Source organism: Gavia stellata, chromosome 3 (genome assembly GCF_030936135.1).
Source record: "Gavia stellata isolate bGavSte3 chromosome 3, bGavSte3.hap2, whole genome shotgun sequence".
NCBI lineage: Eukaryota > Metazoa > Chordata > Aves > Gaviiformes > Gaviidae > Gavia > Gavia stellata.
This window is the reverse complement of record NC_082596.1, coordinates 16032679-16051823: the sequence shown is the minus strand read 5'-3', so window position 1 is coordinate 16051823 and position 19145 is coordinate 16032679. Positions and strand designations below refer to the sequence as shown.

Here is a 19145-nt window from a genome sequence, read left to right as displayed (position 1 = left end):
GACCTAACTTTTCAACCTCAACAACCCATATGCAGGGCTCCGGGCTGACACCTCTAGACGCCGACTTGCCCGTAAACCCTCACTTGATTCCGCAAGTCAGAAAAATGACCCGGCTCCCGAACAAGGCCCTCAATGGAGAGCCCGTGCGCGGCAGACAGAGGGACGGCGCCAAGCCTGCGAGAGCTGCAGGCCGAGGCGGGGCTCCTCGGGCGAGCCGGGGTGACAGACACCCCACAGCAGAGACGGTGCCTCCGCCCCTCGGCGCCCCCGGCCGGGCCGGCCCGGACGCTGCCCTCAGCCCCGGCGCGCCGACACCCACCCACCCCTCTCCACAAGCGGCCCTCACGCCCCGCCCCGGCGGCTGCCGTGACATCACTTCCGCCTCGGGTCGCCCGCGTCTCCGGGCGCTGCCGAGTGCTTCCGCCTGCGTGTTTCCAGGGCAACGCGGCGCCCCGGTCCCCCCGTGAGTGCCGCCCGCCGGCCGAGGGGTGGTGGGTGTCTGGGGCGGGGCTCGCCCGCCGCCGGGGCAGGGCTCGCTGCCTCGCATGCCAGCAGCGTGGTGCCGCGGCGCTCCCGTTACCAACCGGTAGTCCCCAGGGAGGGGCTGTGGGGCCCGGGGCGGCCCCTCCTCACCCCCCGCCTGCCGGGGGCTGCCCCGCTGCGGTTTTGGGGGCGCGGGGAGCCGAGCACATGTCGCGCCCCGTCCCGGTAACTCCGCTGGGCTCCTCGGGCGGCCGTGCTAGCCGGGGAGGCACCGGTGGGCCTGCTCGTCCGGGAGAGGCCTGCAGCCCCCGAGGGGGACCGGGACCCAGGCGGGAGCGCGGGGGGGCCCTGCGGGGTCCCGGGGCACCGCCTGTGCCCTGGCCTCCCGACCTGCAAGGTGGGTAAGCGGTGCCTCAGGCCGTTCCCTGCAAGGGACGGAGGAGCAGTTGGGCAGGTGCCGGTCCCGGAGCCCAGGCGTAGGGCTGCGATTTTACGTGTTGGAGCTGGGCAGAAGACCCTTTTGTGTCTCCTTGGGACAGATCGGGCCAGGGCGGGCCAGGTGACCGCTCTGAGGGGAGGTGTGGGAGGAACACCCCCGGTTTCACTGCCCAGCAAAGCTGTGGTGGTTAAGGGAGCAGTACCCAAACCAAAGGGTACCGCACTGAGCCATCTTTTGTCAGTTGAACAGTTTTATTTTGGATAGGACCACATATGGGGGAAAAGGAATTGTATAGCCACTGTACAGAAGTTTGTTTATTATGATAGAGTCAAACAAGTACTTAGTTATTCCGTCTTAACTTCTTTGTGCAGCTTGACTCAGTTGGACTGGTTAACGTCAAGAGATGTCAACTCCCCCTCTCACAGGGGCAGGCATACCGCCTGGTGCTTTCTCAGGGACGCAGGCTCAGGCAGCTAGGGAGGTAAACACAGCTTCTCTCTGTCGAATTGGCCAAGAGACTGTGCAGGACATTGTATTTCGAACCATGGAAATCTTCCAGTTACTGAGGAACATGCAGGTGAGAAATAACTTTTTATGGTCCTCAGCTTCCCATGTTTTTACCACCAACTCCGCCAACTGCCAGTATATGTAGGCACAGGAGATAGCTTAGGACATTTAAATACATAACTTGATCAAACTGCTTTGAAAAGTGGGATTGATTGGAGAAGTGAATACTACTCTTAATATATTTGCTTATCGCTGTATATCAAATGAAGTTGGAGAAAATTCAGAAATGCTGAATTGTTATTGCCCCCACAATAAATATACTCTAAATACACTCAACATCTCTGTTTTCCTTTATGAATAGTGAAGTGTGTTTGTATGCCGGTTATGTTTCTCTGGTTTTGTTAACTTTTGGGGGAGTAATTTTAGAGGAACTTTCATTGATCTTTTTCTGTATTATTTTCCACCTAGAACTTTTGGACAGTTCTTTTTGTTATTAAAATGGACATAATCCTTATTTGTGGCTACTTACTGAGAAAACATACAAACATTTGTGTGTTTCTGTGTTGAGAGTAGAAGATAAATAATCACACCTGTTCCCTCTGTATTTTCATGACTCTGGCAGTTTCCTTCTGTAATTATCTTGGGTATAGTTTTATGTACTTAGAGTTTGCTAACTTTGAATTCACTTTGATTGTGTCTCTGAATTGTGACCTGGGGTTGAGACAAAGTCTCAAAGTCTCATAACAGATAACAACAGTGTCATGCTTAAGCATTTTGAAGATATTCACTGAGAAGAGTTACAGAGGGATTGATAATGACCAAAATATAGAATACATGAAGCTGTTTGACAGCAGTGATTTGGCACATCAGATGAGCAGATAAAATACAGAATTTTGCTGATGAAGAAAATAGATATTTCTGTGGGGATAGTGTGATTGTCTTATTTTAAAGTGTACAAACCCTCCTCTGATTTATTTTAGTTTACTTATTTTGTGTGACAGAAACTTTAACATAGTATTTCTAACATTTTGGGATTTTGGTTCTCTAAGTTACCGAATGGTGTTACTTACCATACTGGCACATATCAAGACAGACTGGGAAAGCTGCAAGAACATCTCCGTCAGCTATCAATACTCTTCAGAAAACTGAGACTAGTCTATGACAAATGCAATGAAAACTGTGCTGGGCTCGACCCTGTTCCCATAGAAGTAAGTATCTTTATTCATATATAAATTACAAATCAGAATAACCATTTTATTGGTATTATATTTTATATTTGAATCTCTTCACTGAATAGGAATAAAGAAATGAAGGAGGCCATTCTGTACAGTCCATTCTAGACTACTGATCTACTTCTGTCAGCAGTCACTGCCATGTGTTTCAGAGAAAGGTATTCAGAAACCTTAGAGCAAGCAAGGGAGTAAGATAACTTCCCAATTAAAAAAATAAAACTTTTTTCATGGTTTTTTGACTTGCGTGCAATAGCTCAATACTTGTGTCCCCTTTAAAGGCTTTTGACGTGTCTTGTTTTCACATACGGTTGGGATGAGGTAGGGTTGGTCTTTTTTATTTTTTTCTTTTCAGAGTTTTTTCCTGTTGCCAGGATGAAAAAGAATCTTCATAGAGAAAATGAGTAGTCGCTTTAAGCTTTTTAATGCAAGGTCTCACTGATACCTTATGCACAGCAGAGTTTTGTATCGATAGTTGGAATTCTTTTTTCTTTTATCTACTTAATCTTTTCTGCTCTGAAGTTAATAGAATGCCTGCCTCCTAATGTTTTATTAATTAGGGTGAATGAGTGGCACACCATTCCTCTTGGATCAGTTTTCTTAAATTCTGATTTCAGCTTTTCAATAATAGTTTCAATCATATTATTTCATGACTGACATTCTAACCATATCTTTAAAGAATATCAATAAATCTCTTTTTTTAAACAGTCAAGAGAAGTCAGTACCTGCTAGTATTCCTTAGTCTATTATAATTGATATAAATGTTTTTACATTTTTTTATTTGTGTGTGCCACCAATGTAATAGGTATTCTTATCAACTTTCTGTTAACCAACATAGCAAGGCATGAGATAATTATTAAGCAGATCTGGCTACAAAGGTCTCCAATTGATTAAATTTCCTGCTTCATTTGTGTGTTACGTGTAGTTCTTTGATTTTCTTTGGGTTTTTTTCCTATTAGCTTTTCTGAAAGATGGGATGTTTTCAAATGAAATGTTCTACTTTGAATGATACATTATTTTTCCATCAGAGAGAGAAGGAGTTTTTTCCAAGAGTATTTAGCAGCCACACTACTTCTTTATGGTATGCAAATGTAGCAAGTTGTTAACCTTTACTATGTTTTCATGGCAGAGTTTAGTGTAGTAGTTTTTGTCCATTTTGATAAGCTTAATAAGAATGGCCGACAAAAATTTTTGTATAGAAAGAAATTAAATTTTCAGTGGATTAAATCAAAGTAAGTTTTCTATCAATATGCTGAAGGATGCTGCTGAATGCTTTGTATCAGAAATAGAGTAGCCAGCAGGAGTAGGGAAGTGATCGTCCCCCTGTATTCAGCACTGGTGAGGCCACACCTCGAATACTGGGTCCAGTTTTGGGCCCCTCACTACAAGAAAGACATTGAGGTGCTGGAGCATGCCCAAAGAACAAGTCCTATGAGGAGCGGCTGAGGGAACTGGGGTTGTTTAATCTGGAGAAAAAGAGACTGAGGGGAGACCTTACCACTCTACAACTACCTGAAAGGAGGCTGCAGAGAGGTGGGTGTCAGTCTCTTCTCCCAAGTAACAAGTGATGGCCTCAGGTTGCACCAGGGGAGGTTTAGGTTGGATATTAGGAAAAAATTCTTCACAGAAAGGGTTATCAAGCATTGGAACAGACTGCCCAGGGAAGTGGTTGAGTCACCATCCCTGGAGGAATTTAAAAGACATGTAGACATAGTGCTTAGGGACATGGTTAAGTGGTGGACTTGGCAGTGTTAGGTTAATGGTTGGAGTTGATGATCTTAAAGGTCTTTTCCAACCTAAATGATTCTATGATAAAATCACACTCTAATCTAAGTAACAAGTTAATATGCATGCCATGAGCACCTTGCTCTCAGACTTTTAAACTTATGCCTTCTTGCTCATTTGCATCAATTACTAGTCTTTCATTGGTGTGTAATGTGTATGTGAACAAGGATGTAGTTTTGCTATCAACTTTAGCTTTTCTCAGTTCAGGACAGAAAAATTAACAATAGACTGTAGACTTTTTGGATGTATGTTGTATATAAAATCTTACAGATTATAATTATTTTTGAATAAAATGTTAGTAGCTTGGGAGTGTTCTGACACAGAATCATGTATTTGTTTTGTATCTAGTATATTTACTGATTCTTTTTAATTTCTTTTTTTTTTAGGAAGGGAACATGGATTAATATTCATTTAGAAATTCTTTATCAAAGATGTTTGGCTTTGTAGAGGCTTACAAAAAAGATCGTATGCTATATGCCTGAGGAGATCACACTGGGAAATCCTTACGGAAAACCTCCTATTAGATAACTGTGGGCCTGGTCTTAAGAATAGCCAAACAGAGGCCCGCTAAAATAGCAAGTCATAATTAGGGTATTAACCAAGTAGCTATGTAAAGCCAGTCGTAATTATGTTTAGTATATCACTAAAATACTTTATAATAATAATAACTTCATGTTTGTGGTATTTCATAGTGTGGAATAGTAGATTTTAAAATCACAATCTACAGAGTTGAAGGATACAAGGGTTACCTGTGATAAATGTCTTAAAATGTAAAGACTGGGTTCTTCCTGCAGTTGTGAAGTTACTTAGGTCTGGGCATGGTAATATGTGGGATTGTGTCTTTTTGAAGCACATAATTTTCCTGGAGAACCAGCTGAGGTCATTCCAAGGCCTTTTAGGTTTGAGGTGATGAAATCAGCCTGTCTCCACTTCCTCTTGGGAAGTTTGAACCTTTGGATAAAATGGTAGTACCTTATGTATTTCCTGGTTTTGGTTTCCTTTTTTCTTCTTTTTTCCTTTTTTTTTTTTTAAAGATTTTTTTTAGCTAATGTTTCTTGTCTTTACAGCAACTTATTCCATATGTTGAAGAAGATGGTTCCAAACATGATGATCGTGGTGCTGCAAGTCAGCTTCGTTTTGCTAGTGAAGAGAGAAGGGAAATCATGGAAGTAAATAAGGTAGCAAAGTTGAAATTCATTTGCGTAAAACTGTCACTTTGTCATTACAAAGATTAAATTTCTAGATTGCTGTACTAAATGCAGCATGTGTGATGACTACCGTCAAACTTGGTAATAAACACTGTCTCCCACAGTATTCTCCTGGAGAAAGTGGGGGCTCGTGGCTTAGACAGGTGCATTCTTTGCTGGGTGAAAAACTGGCTGGACGGCTGAGCCCAGAGAGTCGTGGTGAATGGAGTGAAATCCAGTTGGTGGCTGGTCACAATCGGAGTCCCCCAGGGCTCAGTTTTGGGGCCGGTCTTGTTTAATGTATTTATTGATGATCTGGACGAGGGGATAGAGTGCACCCTCAGCAAGTTTGCAGATGACAGCAAGTTGGGCGGGAGTGTTGATCTGCTCGAGGGTAGGAAGGCTCTGCAGAGGGATCTGGACAGGCTGGATCGATGGGCCGAGGCCAACTGTATGAGGTTCAACAAGGCCAAGTGCCGGGTCCTGCACTTGGGTCACAACAACCCCAGGCAACGCTACAGGCTTGGGGACGAGTGGCTGGAAAGCTGCCTGGCTGAAAAGGACCTGGGGGTGTTGGTCGACAGCCAGCTGAATATGAGCCAGCAGTGTGCCCAGGTGGCCAAGAAGGCCAACGGCATCCTGGCCTGTATCAGAAATAGTGTGGCCAGCAGGGGTAGGGAAGTGATCGTGCCCCTGTACTCGGCTGTGGTGAGGCCGCACCTCGAATCCTGTGTTCAGTTTTGGGCCCTTCACTACAAGAAGGACATTGAGGTGCTGGAGCGTGTCCAGAGAAGGGTGACAAAGCTGGTGAGGGGTCTGGAGCACAAGTCTTAGGAGGAGCGGCTGAGGGAACTGGGGTTGTTCAGCCTGGAGAAGAGGAGGCTGAGGGGAGACCTTATCGCTCTCTACAATTACCTGTAAGGGGGTTTGTGGTGAGGTGGGTGTTGGTCTCTTCTCCCAAGTGACGAGTGATAGGACAAGAGGAAATGGCCAGCGGTTGCACCAGGGGAGGTTTAGGCTGGATATTAGGAAAAATTTCTTTACTGAGAGAGTGGTGAAACACTGGAACAGGCTGCCCCAGGGAGTTGGTGGAGTCACCCTCACTGGGTGTGTTCAAGGAACATGTGGAGGTGGCATTGTGGGACATGGTTTAATGGGCATGGTGGTGTTGGGTCGATGGTTGGACTTGGTGATCTTACAGGTCTTTTCCAACCTTAGTGATTCTGTGAAATACTTCTAACTGTAACTTTTTCAGAATTACCTTTTAAGCAATTTTTTTTTTAGCTGTACCTCTGGCTCTAGCGTTTAGGTTTCCTGACAATTTTAACTTGTTCCTCTTTTTCAACCGATATATATTCTTCTGAGTATAGTGTATTATGTTTATGCTTAACCCACTAGATACCGTCAGTACAGATTGAGGTAAGGTGCCTGTCGAACAGTACTTCTCTTCAAAACTTACCTTAGACACTAAAAAAATGGGTATTTTACATGTGTAAATATTATCCCAATTATGTGAGTTGGTAAAGGATTTTCAGGGCTACTTTCTGTATTTTGACAGTTTGAGGAAGACCATTCCTTTTGTTAAGTGTAGCATTTATTGAATCTTGACACATTCAGAAAAAAATGTACTATGTATGATAAAGATGATGTTAAATTTTCAGTTTGAGTGGCAGTATGCAGTTGAGTACAATTACTAAAGATGGATTCAAATCTAAAAATAAATATGCTGTAGTAAATGCTAATATAGTATTGAGATTAAAAATCTGTGGTTTTACCAGACCACAATTTTGAGCATTGTTTCTTCAATCTGTGAAGTACGAAGATAGGATTAATTAAATATTTCTGTAGCTGTAATATCTGTAAATGCTTGGTAAAAAGGAAGCATAATCTACAAAAATAACCAAACAATAACCAATAAATGAGTAAAATATTTCTTTATGGAGAGAATAATAGGTGGATTTCCCGCTTTGAAAATATTTCATATATTTTAATTTGTCTTCAACAGTTAGAGATATACCAAATTTTTCATAACCCATTTATGCAGAAAAATGCATGCATATTTTACAGGAGAAAATGGGGACTATGTGAATTTAGTGAAAAGCAGTTGTCAGCTGTCCTGTTGTATTCTTCCTATTCAGTGCTGATGTAGCAGGGTTGTATATATTATATTGTATGTAATGATGTACTGTGAATTTATGCATATTTATTTGTAATCTTTAAGTGTTAATAAGCTTAACTGTCCCTATTTGCTGTGGTTTTGATACTTCTATGGCATGTTTTTACCCTTGTTTTTATACTTTTATGCAAACACGTTCTTAAACCTCCTTGGTGTGATCTTGTGAAAATAATTTCATAAATGTTTATGATGAGTACTAAACCTTAAAAAGATTGATGGTGTTACAGGACCATTGGTAGCAAATTGGTAACTAAGAATATACACAGACATTCACTTAAATCAGGCCTGAAATCCTGTATTTACACTTAAATGCCTAGACCTAGCTTCCAGATTTTTCCACAGTAAATCTTCAGAAGATAGTTAAACTTTCTCTAGTATTTTTGTGGACAAATATTTACTAATTGCTGCAAAAGAAATTTAAACTTCTTGGGTTTGGAAGTGCACTGAATTTTTTCTTTTGTCTGTCTCCAGCTGTATAAGCACATCCACTACCAGTTTCAAAGTTCAAATTTTAATACATTGCAGAATAGGAAATGCTTTGGGTTTTTTATGACTAGAAATAAAGAAATTCTTATTTTTGCAAAGAAAAATCACTAGAATCTGGTTAATTGATCTAATTTCCGACACTGTCTGCTGGGCTCAGATAGCCCTCTCTGGTTCTTAGCTGGCACTCCTTTTCAGTCCTCTGGAGTATGTAACATCCATCTTCAACTCAATTTTGCTCAATCTATTTTAGCAAAATTTCAGTAATGCAAAATGTCAATGAAAATGCTGTGATAGGGAAGCCAACATGACAGATAAAGAAGCTTTTTATGTTCTTGACCCACTATTTTTTGTTCCTTCAGCTGGTTGTCCTGCTGTCACCTAGTCCTCTTTGCTGTAATAGTATTTTTGCAGTCTTGCATGTTACTGGTACCAAAAAAAGTATCATTGCAATATCCCAAGATTTTGACACTATTGAGACATTTGAATTCTTACACCTTCCATGGGTCTCTTAATTTTGCCCTTCTTACTGTGATATCCCAGCCAGTCTGATCTCTTTAGTGGCTCTGGCTGTATGCGAAAGACACTAACTGCCCTGCAGTGTGGAGCACAGATCATATAGACCTTGTGGATCATATATTCTCACACAAAAACGTCCCTCCTTCCAGGAATCACTGACTTGAAACACAGCAGCTCTGCTTTGCTACTGCAGTTGTTTGGGAAGGGAGCATCCTCAGTAGAGGAGGAGAGGAGTGTCACGTACTTCCTATACTCACCATCTCACTCATGGGGCAGGAGAACCTGTTGATGTAGCAGAGTTCCTAAATATTGCAGTAACTTTTGATGTCGGTTTACTGTATAGTGACATCTTTTTGGTTTTATTTATTTATTCTGCTATATTAGACTTATCTTTTAGGTCAGAAAGTTTAATGTGCTCGCCTTGGCTAAGAAGTACTTGTCCATTAATTTAAAATATAGATCATTTTACAAGGTAATGAATTTCTGTCCTAGTAATTCAGTAATATCTAGCAACTGTAGGTTTAAATAAAACCTATTAAGCTTAAAAACAAAAGGGATTTTTGCCAGCACTAAGAAGAGTGCACCATTATTATAAAACAACCTAACAAACCATTTATTGAGCACTGACTACCTCTACCTTTTGTACTAAACAATTCTCTCCTGCAGTTCCCAAAAATGTTGCTTGTTACTTTTATCTGTATTTGCTTTCTGGGATTGTAAATTGTTGAGGTGGTTGACTCTTTTCTGGAATAAATAACTTACTGTTCCAGAATCATTTTAGCATTTGCATTGGTCAACTAATACAAGTCCTGATCCAGTTTTCACTGAACATAATTACTATTTGCAACAATTGGAAGCTGTTACTAAAATTTCCTTGCTTGTCTTCATATTTTTTGAGTCTGTAATGTTCTATCTATAGGGTTTTTTTACCTTCTAAGTATAGCATCACCTGTAATATTTTCAAGATGTCAGGCTCGCCTTGGGTCCATGGTCTTGTAGTACATTTGTCAGGACTTAAGACAGAAAATATCAAATCACAGACTGAGAATACTTTGATCTGTGTTGCTGTCCTATCAGCAGTTTTCTTTACTGCTTGTTGTTAAAAATGGAGCAAGTACAGCCTTGGTTTTTTAGATGCTGTAGGTCTGGTTTCAAATTAAGCACTTAGGAAAACCATCTCAAAATTAGTAGTCTCAATATGTTTGGGTGAAAATGAAATGATATGAAATACCATTAGGAGATTCCAGGTGACCCTGTAGAAAACAATCATGTTTGATATTCTTAATTAATCTTTGCTAACTGGTTAGTAGTGATCTTGCTAAGAGAGGAAAAGCAATCTACATGACAGGCTTTTAAGTTTAGCTCTGGGCTTTTTTGATAACAAAACCATTGTGCACTGCAGCTGATGTTGTTTAGGGAAGTAATCCTTAAAATGACAGCAATTTGCAATTAGTGTTTCCTCTTTTGAGAACTTTACCTGAAAACTACTTTTGACTATGCTGAAAACCTGCATTCCTTTTAAACTTTCTTTCATGCTATTTGCATGTATTTTTACTTTGTTTTGTATTTGTAGAGTCCTTTTTCACCCAAAATATGAATGTGCACCAAGGAACACTTTAACAAGAGGGGGAGAATTACTTGGATACCTTCTCAGCAGATTAATCTGCACTGAGGGCAGCTCCATCCTGTTTTGGGTACCCAAACTGGCTGTCTGCAGTGGTAGAATCGTAGAGGAATTTAGGCCCAGTGGGAGGCCTGGCGACTATCTGATTCAACCCCCAGCTCAAAGCAGGGCCAACTATCAAAGTTAGATCCAGTTGCTCAGGTTTATATCCAGTAGCATTTTGAATATCTGTAAGGATGGAAATTCTACCCTTTCTGGGCCCTTCTTAAGTGTCAACGTTCACTGTGAAAGTTTTCCTAATATTACATTGGAATTTTCTTTGTTGTAACTCATGTTCACTGCCCGTCATCCTTTTGCTGTGTACATTCAAGAAGAGGCCAGCTTTGTCTTATCTATGATCTTCATTAGGTAGCTGAAGACAGCATCGCAATCCTGCCTCAGCCTTCTCTGCTTGAGACTGAACAAATCTAGCTGTAATCATCTTGGTGGCCTTCCACTAGATGTTCTCTAGTATGTTAGTGTTTTGTATTGAGCCCAAAATTGGACAATCGTTCTCCAGAGCCAAACAGAGGAGGATAACAATTTCACTTGACCTGATAGGTACACTCTTGCTAATATAACACAGTGTGTCGTTAGTCTTCATTGTTGCAAAAAGATCCACTGCTGACTCATGTTCAACTTGTCAGAAAGTTTCAAAAAGAACCTCAGGTCCTTTTCTGCAAATCTGCTTTCTATTCAGTCAGCCCTCTGCCTGTGCTGTTGTATGAGTTTATTCTGTTTTCAGATGCAGGGTTTTGCTTTAATTGAAGTTCCTGAGATAGTTGCTGGCCTGCCTTTCCCACCTGTTGAGGTCCCTCTGAATTGGACGTCCTACCACTGAGTATATTGACCACTTCCCCCAATTTGGTATTGTCCATAAATTTGATAGTTTGATACGGTGATTAGGTCATTAAATGTGGATAAGTCATTAATGAGGATATTAAGAATATTGACCTTAGTATCAGTCCTGAGAAACAGCAAGAGTGACTAGCTGCCACTTGGTCTTAATACTGCTGATCACAACATTTACAATCCAGTAATCTAGCCAGTTTTCCATCAACCGTATAATCCACCTATCCAAACCACATCTCTCCAATTTGGCTACAAGGATACTATGAGAGACTGTCAAAAGCCTGACTAATGTGAAAGTAAAGAAAATCGCTTGCTCTGCCCTTGGCCACACAGCCAGTCATTTCTTGATAGAAGGCTATCACGTTGGTCAGGCACGACACATCTTTGGTAAATCCAAGATGACTGTTCCCAGTTACCTTAACATTCATGTATCTGGACATGACATTCAGAAGGATTTGCTGCATAGTCTTTCTGGGGTCCAGGGTTAGGCTGACAAGCCTGTAGTTTTCTGGATCCCCCTTCTTGCCTTTCTCGAAGATGAGTTGAGATGTTTCCTTTTTCATCAGGAGTCTCTCCTCAACTCCAGTAGAAAATTATATAGGGTGGTCTTGTCATCAGCCAGCTCTCTCAGCACTCAGATGCATTTTATTCCATATAATGAAGTATTTCCTTTTCAGATTCATATAAAATGTCTCATGCAAAATTTTTCATGTAGCTTCCTATATAAAAACAATTATAATGGTTACAAAGTTGAGAAAAGTTAGGAAACACCAAGCTTCAAGCTGTCCCTACTATCCCAATTGTCCCCTTTTGTTCTTGTAAAAATGCATGTTATACAACCTCTATTACATTATCACATTTGGTTCCTCTTCTCCCTTCCCCCCCTCTTCTTTTCTGGAAGAGTCCTTGAGCTATTCTGCTTTTGCTGCAGAATAGGCACTATTTAGCTTGAATCAGTATTGTGATAAATAAGATTATAAGAATCTTGGTTTAGGTATTACGTAACTCGCATGAGGGTATTGAATAAGCAGGGAATTTGGGAATGAGAAGGAAGGATTTAATGCAAGTAGTGAGTAAGTAACTGAAAGCTGCTCTTGAGAACTGGATTTTTGTCCTTGTTTCTGCCACAAAATGTCTGTGGTAGTTGTTCATTTTCCCCCTTACAGTTAGTTGGTGATAGCTGTCCTTTGAATATGTGGGAAGCTGTTGAAATACAAAGTTTAGTGATAGACTTGAATCTTAGACGTCTCTGGACAAAGTTAGTAGGCACTCCAGTTTTATCCATAGTGTTCCTGTGATTTAGTTTGCCATCTATAGCTGAGGCTCATACATCTTTGTGATTTTCATGTTAAGAATGGGGATGTAACACTGAGGAGTGTGGTGGAGAAGCACCTTGGGGAATGGATAATTTCGTTACAAGCTACATAGCTTAGAGGGTGCTCAGTAAATAAGATCTCAGTCTTCATCATTGAATGATAAATAATTGGTATGAAGCAAACATCCACCTATTTTAATAAACACACTCCTCTGAACAACAGAGCAGTGGGTACGTGCAATTGCTGTCTGGTTCAGTATGTGAAAAGTATTGAGCGTGCAGTGGAGCACAGGCTGTCACTGGTACTTCTGCTTGTTTCAGGAACAAGAGTTATGCATGCAGAAGGCACAGTTTTCCTTTCACCTGTCAGGTGAGGAGAGAGGCAGAAAACCCAGTCTCTCATTTCCAGTAAGAATATAAATTATGCCTGTGAATGACATCAGGAAAAGCTGTAGTTACTGAACAATGAGTGTGTTAATGTTTAGTTGCACAGCAGTTAGTGTGTTAATGATGAATACTTTTTATCCATTTGAAAAAATATTATAAATAGATGGATATGTGCATTTATTATGATGGAAAGTGGGCCTTGGTATCAATTGAGTAGCCAGAAGTTAGAACATCACAGCAGCTTTAAGAGAGTTTGAGAAAAGCGTTGAGGCATTTTTTCTATCATTTTTTTTCCTGCTGTGTGCATATAACATTGTAAATCTTTGGCCTGTAAAAGTGAAGGAAAAAAAAAGGAGAATTTTCCACCTCCTTACTTCAGAGATTTCATTATGAAGGACTCAAAAAAAGAGCAGTATAAATTGCCAGGGCAGGCTGTACTTTTTCTCGCCTATCACAAACATTGTGTTTCTGTAGAAATTTCTTGGATTTAACTTACATGGAAAAGCAGAGGCCATTGTCACCTTCATAAGACTTTCAACAATCACTTCCTACAAGAATTTAACGGTCAGAAGGAGTAACATGCTCATGAAAAAGATGTTGATGCAAGCTCTCTCTGTAGTAGAGTCGTAATCAACAAAGTAAATATAATTGTTTTAATTCTGCTGAGATTTATGCAAGTAAAGGTACTACTATTATTAATATTTAAGGCTTTATTAAGCTTAGATGTATATTTGGCCTGTACTGTTGCAGGTCTTGAACAGAGCAGGTAAAAACTATAGCTGGCACAGCATTCAGGAGAATGGTCTTATATAAGATTTTCAAGATGGAAACACCTCTTCTTTTTTTTTTTTTTTCTTAAACAGAAGAAGTGCCTGTACAATGTAAGCAAGTACTTCCGATGTTTTTACAGACATCAGTTGGAATATAATCCTACTCTTCCACAGTGTTTACACTATTATCTTTGTCTGAAGAAGGGACTTCTAACAAATGGATTGAGTGCAGAATAATGACTCACAGTGACGTTTAGGTTTTAAAATGCGAAAGATAGATGAGCTTAAGATGAGGAGAGAGATGGGAACAGTGTGAAAAGGGAAGTTCTGATACATCTGTGATAGAAGGTTGAGCATTGGTCTAGACATCACTGATTTCAAATGAAATGAAATGAAAGTGAACCAAAAATGAGTTTAAGTCAAAAATTGATTTCAGTCGGAGTTGAAATTACTGTGTCCTGCTGAACCCAAATCTGTATGAAACATGTCAAGTTCTTTATGGCATGTTCCTTGAAAGACAGCTGTTTTCTGGATGTATGTTATGGTTCTCCCACTTTGTTTTGTTTATGTGGGTTTTGTGCTTCTGTATGTGTTTTCATAAATGTCCTACCTGACCTAAGCCTACTAAAGTCTTGTTGGTTACTGGAAGGTGCGGTCCTTGACAACTCCATCATGCTGGCCATAGTACTTGCAGTGTCAGTCAAAATGGATAGTTAATCACATTGAAAATTAATATCACCAAAGAAGACCTCTTAGAATTGATTTTCAGTCAGATCACTTTTCTGACAGAGAGTGACTAGCAGAAACATGCCTGTCGGATATAAGGTGAATTTAGATCTCTTAAACTCATTATAAACTGCCTCATATAAGAGAATTTTCCTGTGCTATATTAAAACAGATACTAAGTCAGAAGTTGTAGCATGTGCGTAGGGTGAAGTACCTTTTCTTGTTTCATACAACTGTTAATCCTGAGAAGCAGTCCAGAGTTTAACTAAGTCATTTCAGCAGAAGGAGGAAAGAGTGGGAGACAACTTGGAAGTAATCTGTTGAAACAAAAATTTGTCATTGCTGCAAAAGCTGTCAAAAGCTGCTTACAGAACTTCCCATTTCCCAAAAAGGCCATTTCACCTGTTTTTCGAAGGTTAGACCTGAGTTGAGATGTTCTTACTGGCTCAGCAAAGTCTTAAGCAGAGGCCAGCACTGGCAGTGGTGCAGAACATATTTAATATGTAGTACTTCGTGGTGTGGACCGCTGTCTGTCAAAGATCGGTAACAAAGATCACTATATGCATTTCAATTAGGAGACCATGCTCTCCGAAGTGGATTTTTTTCCCCTTTTTCTATTCTTTTTTCAACCTAGCAGTCCAGAGATGGCGCTTCATCATAGATGTTTTTTCTGTCTCTGGAAAAAGTAGACTAGAAGAGCTAAGAAAATAGGTCCTCACTGAAGAACAAGGACCTAGAATTATCTTCAGATAAATAAAGTAACAATTGTAGACTTCTTGTCTTTACAGATGCTTTGAAAACAAGTTAAATCCAATTTGAAGGTTCCCTTGTCTAGTATCAAGTAAAGATCAAGCAATTCACAGTTTCATAACACTTGCACAAGAAATGAAGACAGTCTTAAAGAATGAGTCTTTTGGGCGTAACTTATGTAAAGTTCATGTGAGCATACCTACAAAACAGTATTTAACAGTACAATTAGCCATGGATGGAGAGAGAACACAATCTGCATATCAGAGATTAATGGTTCTTTCTATCTGTGACTTGACTAACCATCACTGACAGTTAGGCCTTCGTTTCTGTGGATGAGGGCTTTGAAAAATCATGAAATGGCATGCCCTCAGTATCAGTGAGTGACAGCTTGCATTGAACTGGTAGTTTTGGTGTAACAGTCATTGATTTCTCTAAGATTGAATTTTGAGGATGGCAAACAGAAATATGTTTAAAAATGCCATAGGTATGAACATGCATGTTTATCTCATCCCTCTTGTGCTTTCTCAATCATCAAGATCTTATATTATGAGCTTTTGTATGGAGGCACTTGCAATTCTGTCATTTGGATACTGTGGTAACTAAATGCTTCTCAGTTTTCTCTCTTGTCTTTAGGAGTTGGATCTCTGCTGTATATTGTGAAGTCTTAGATTGGCAAATGGAAAATTGAGTGTTGTATCTTCTTTCAGGGAATGTGTCCACCAGTCTGTGTTCAGGAGTATTTCCCTTTCTCAGAGTACTGTGTTCCCCATGTAATCTAGGCCTAATTACCGTATTACTTCAGACCATTTTTACAGGTTTGGAGTGAGTAGACTTCCTTTTTTTTAATCTGGACTTCTTTCCCAGCAGACCAGCTGGGCAACTTAAAGATATCGATATGTTGTCCGCATCAAAATTCAGGAAACTGATTTTCAGGATATTGCTTCTTTTGTTGCTGCTTTTTATCACTGTTCCAGTTACTTTGGTCATATTACTGTGCAACCAAGTTATACAACATAGATTCACATAAATTTACCTGTTTCCTGAACTCTTTTGGTCCAAATTACCGATTCTTTCTTCGTACACGAAGTGCTATCTTTTGGACTTTGGGAAGAGAGGACCAATCCCCACAAGCCTGCAGTTTTTGAAGGGATCAAGTGTTTTGATAAAAGACTGCTATGAAAAGAAACAGCATTCCCCCTCTAGCAATGGTCCTTAACTTTTGAGGCTTTCTTGTATTTTCAGAGTGTGCTTTAAAGAGGATGTATTATCCCAGTAATACTGCTCACAGACAACTGAGAAAAAGATCCATATAGCATTTCATAACACTGTAACTTTTGTTGAATTTCTGAGTGTGCTATTTGAACTGATCACAAAAAAACTTCTAATAAACTCTTCCCACAGAAACTGAAACAGAAGAATCAGCAGCTGAAGCAGATCATGGATCAGTTACGGAATCTCATTTGGGACATAAATGCCATGTTGGCTATGCGGAACTGAACAAGGAAAATTCAAACTTTGTAATTGGAAAAGATACAAATTTGTTTGTATCTTAATTTCTTTCTAAGAAGAAACATGTTTTTCCACAACCATATTGCAGTAATGTTTGAAAAGTCTTCAAGATTAAAATGTTGGGGTTTTGTAATAACTGAAGTAGTGTTGGCTTTGTTTTTATAAAAGATTCATCCTACATGTTTTACCTGAGTGATTCACTTAGGTGGGATATAATACAGCCTAAGGAACTTACAGTAATAATTTGGATTGCTATGCAAATGGAAGTTTTCATAAATGAAGTGTTTCTGAATTTTTTTTTTATGATACAATTAACACTGTTTTAAAAATGTGTTTGCATGCCATTCTGCAGTGCAGACCACCTCTACAGACAGGAAAAGTTGCAATGCAGAAAAGTCACTCTAGTAAGCTACAGGACCAGAATAAGTGATTGGATATTACAATGCGATAGGTTTCCCCATTGTGGGAACATATACTACAGGCTACTATACTATATAAGTTCATCTTACTCCATATCCTATCACTGGATATATGTTATATTAGATAATCAGAGGAAAATTCAAAAGCTACGTAAAATTGCCGCTATATCCTTATGGATGTAATTAAGTCTTTTTAAGTGAAGACTACATACATATATCCTCAACATTAACTACTTCTGTAACTACATGTTAAAATTTCTGAAGTACTGCTTCAGCTATTGTATGGTGTAGTATTACTGTAGCCTTATCTATGGTTGGAATACTTTGGTTTTGTTTACCAGAATGCACTGAATAAATGCCTAATTAATCTTTTCCCTATGACTGCCAGTCCTAGAAAACCTTGGAGTATATGAGGAGTTCATTATTTTGGATTAATCATCAACCTTCATCTTTCTTTGTTCTGCCTCTGGTATTCCTCACAATTTTCATTAGCCCTGAAAATATTCTTAATAATTTTTGTTATCCACAGATGCTGCCAGTGAACTATGTGTATCTTTTTCCAGATGGAAGAATATGTAAAATAATACTGTTTCAGTACAAATCAGTCAGATTCCTTGACAGTTTTGTGTGAAAGATTTGCTCAGAACCTTCTGAAGAGCCCAGTTAAATGGTATCCATCCTTTTAAAAGATATGCTTTTTACAATATGGAGTTTTGATACTGAATTCTCATTGATTTGAGATGCATGGTTTTAAAAATGTTATACTGATTTGTTGTTCTATCAGTCTTTTTTTATTTTGTTTTTTAATAATTTCAACCCATTTGTCTACTCCTTGAGGTAAAAATCACTGGCTTGTAATAGATCTGATCACACCTGGCTGACAATATATGACTTTCCCCTGAAATTAGATACAACATAGTTATCTTTTATTTCTCCTTTTGAAGCCTTTAAATCTAACAGATGAATGGATGCCCAGTCTTGTAATTGGAAATAAACAGTTAGAAAATGTTCATTTTGATTAGTTTACCCAGTGTTGAAAGTGGTGTGTAACTATGACAATACCTAGATGTGAATAGATGTGAAAACACCATATAGATAAGGTCACTCTCTTTTCTCCCATGTTACAAATGGAAGAGTGGATAGCTCTCTCTGCACAGCTAGCAGCAGAACTGTTCGTTTCTCATTTAGATTGACCACCATGGCAGCCTTGTTAGTCAGGAATAACGGTTGATTTCTGCAGCTGAGAGAGACATTACTATTTTGTATTGTAAGTAAAGACAAAACAGATTTTTGTTTGGAAAAAACAAAATTTTGAAGAAAGCTTTTGAAAAGGAGATGAAGACTGCAGGTAGGTAGAGATTTTATTTTGTTGTTTCTTTAAGATGCAGGTACATTTTTGTATTTGCAAGGTGTACTGGTGGCTTTGTGTTTAGTGTATGTATAAGCATGCATCCAGCCTAGAAGAAGTATTTGAAGTGGATTTTAAAGTGGCACCAAGATCTTAATTGTGAGTGTAAAATTCTCAGTACTTAGTATTTTGTTCTATTTTTGGAACGATTATGGAAAATGGAGATTAGTCTAGACTTTACTGCCTGTATACTATCTATGTATTCTTACTAAATGTCTTTAAAGTTTGTTGACTTTTTTTATTGCCTATAGACTGTGCAAAAGTAACCTAAAATGTGAATAAGAGTGCAAATATGGCAAGTAGATGTCTGGCCAATACAATATTCAGCTTACTCTGTGCAGCTGCTAGCAGTAGCCAAGGTTTATACTACAATTTTTCATCTGGGAGAGAGGAGAAAACACTTTAAACCACTACCAGAATAGATAGTGCAGTAGCTAAATTGCAAAGTGCAGAAATTGACAGAACTGTAAATTATGACAGTAAATACTGTCAAAACAGGAACTTTGCAAGGTATTGGACCAAAACCATACACTTTGAC

General features: G+C 39.5%; 1 protein-coding gene across 1 annotated transcript; it reads left to right on the top strand.

Moving 5' to 3' along the window:
* Window positions 1-427: 427 nt before the first annotated feature.
* Window positions 428-17125, top strand: MED30 (mediator complex subunit 30). The gene is made up of 5 exons (XM_059815420.1): window positions 428-463; window positions 1294-1499; window positions 2479-2637; window positions 5511-5621; window positions 16673-17125. The coding sequence occupies exons 2-5, from the start codon at window positions 1326-1328 to the stop codon at window positions 16766-16768; spliced, it is 540 nt and encodes a 179-aa protein (XP_059671403.1). The 5' UTR covers window positions 428-463; window positions 1294-1325; the 3' UTR covers window positions 16769-17125.
* The last annotated feature ends 2020 nt before the right edge of the window (window positions 17126-19145 follow it).

Bases quoted from the DNA above. Each gene is read 5' to 3' on its own strand.
- MED30 (XM_059815420.1), top strand. From the start codon at position 1,326: ATGTCAACTCCCCCTCTCACAGGGGCAGGCATACCGCCTGGTGCTTTC. The intron at 1,500-2,478 runs GTGAGAAATAAC...TGGTTCTCTAAG, and splicing joins AGTTACTGAGGAACATGCAG to TTACCGAATGGTGTTACTTA. The intron at 2,638-5,510 runs GTAAGTATCTTT...TTGTCTTTACAG, and splicing joins TCGACCCTGTTCCCATAGAA to CAACTTATTCCATATGTTGA.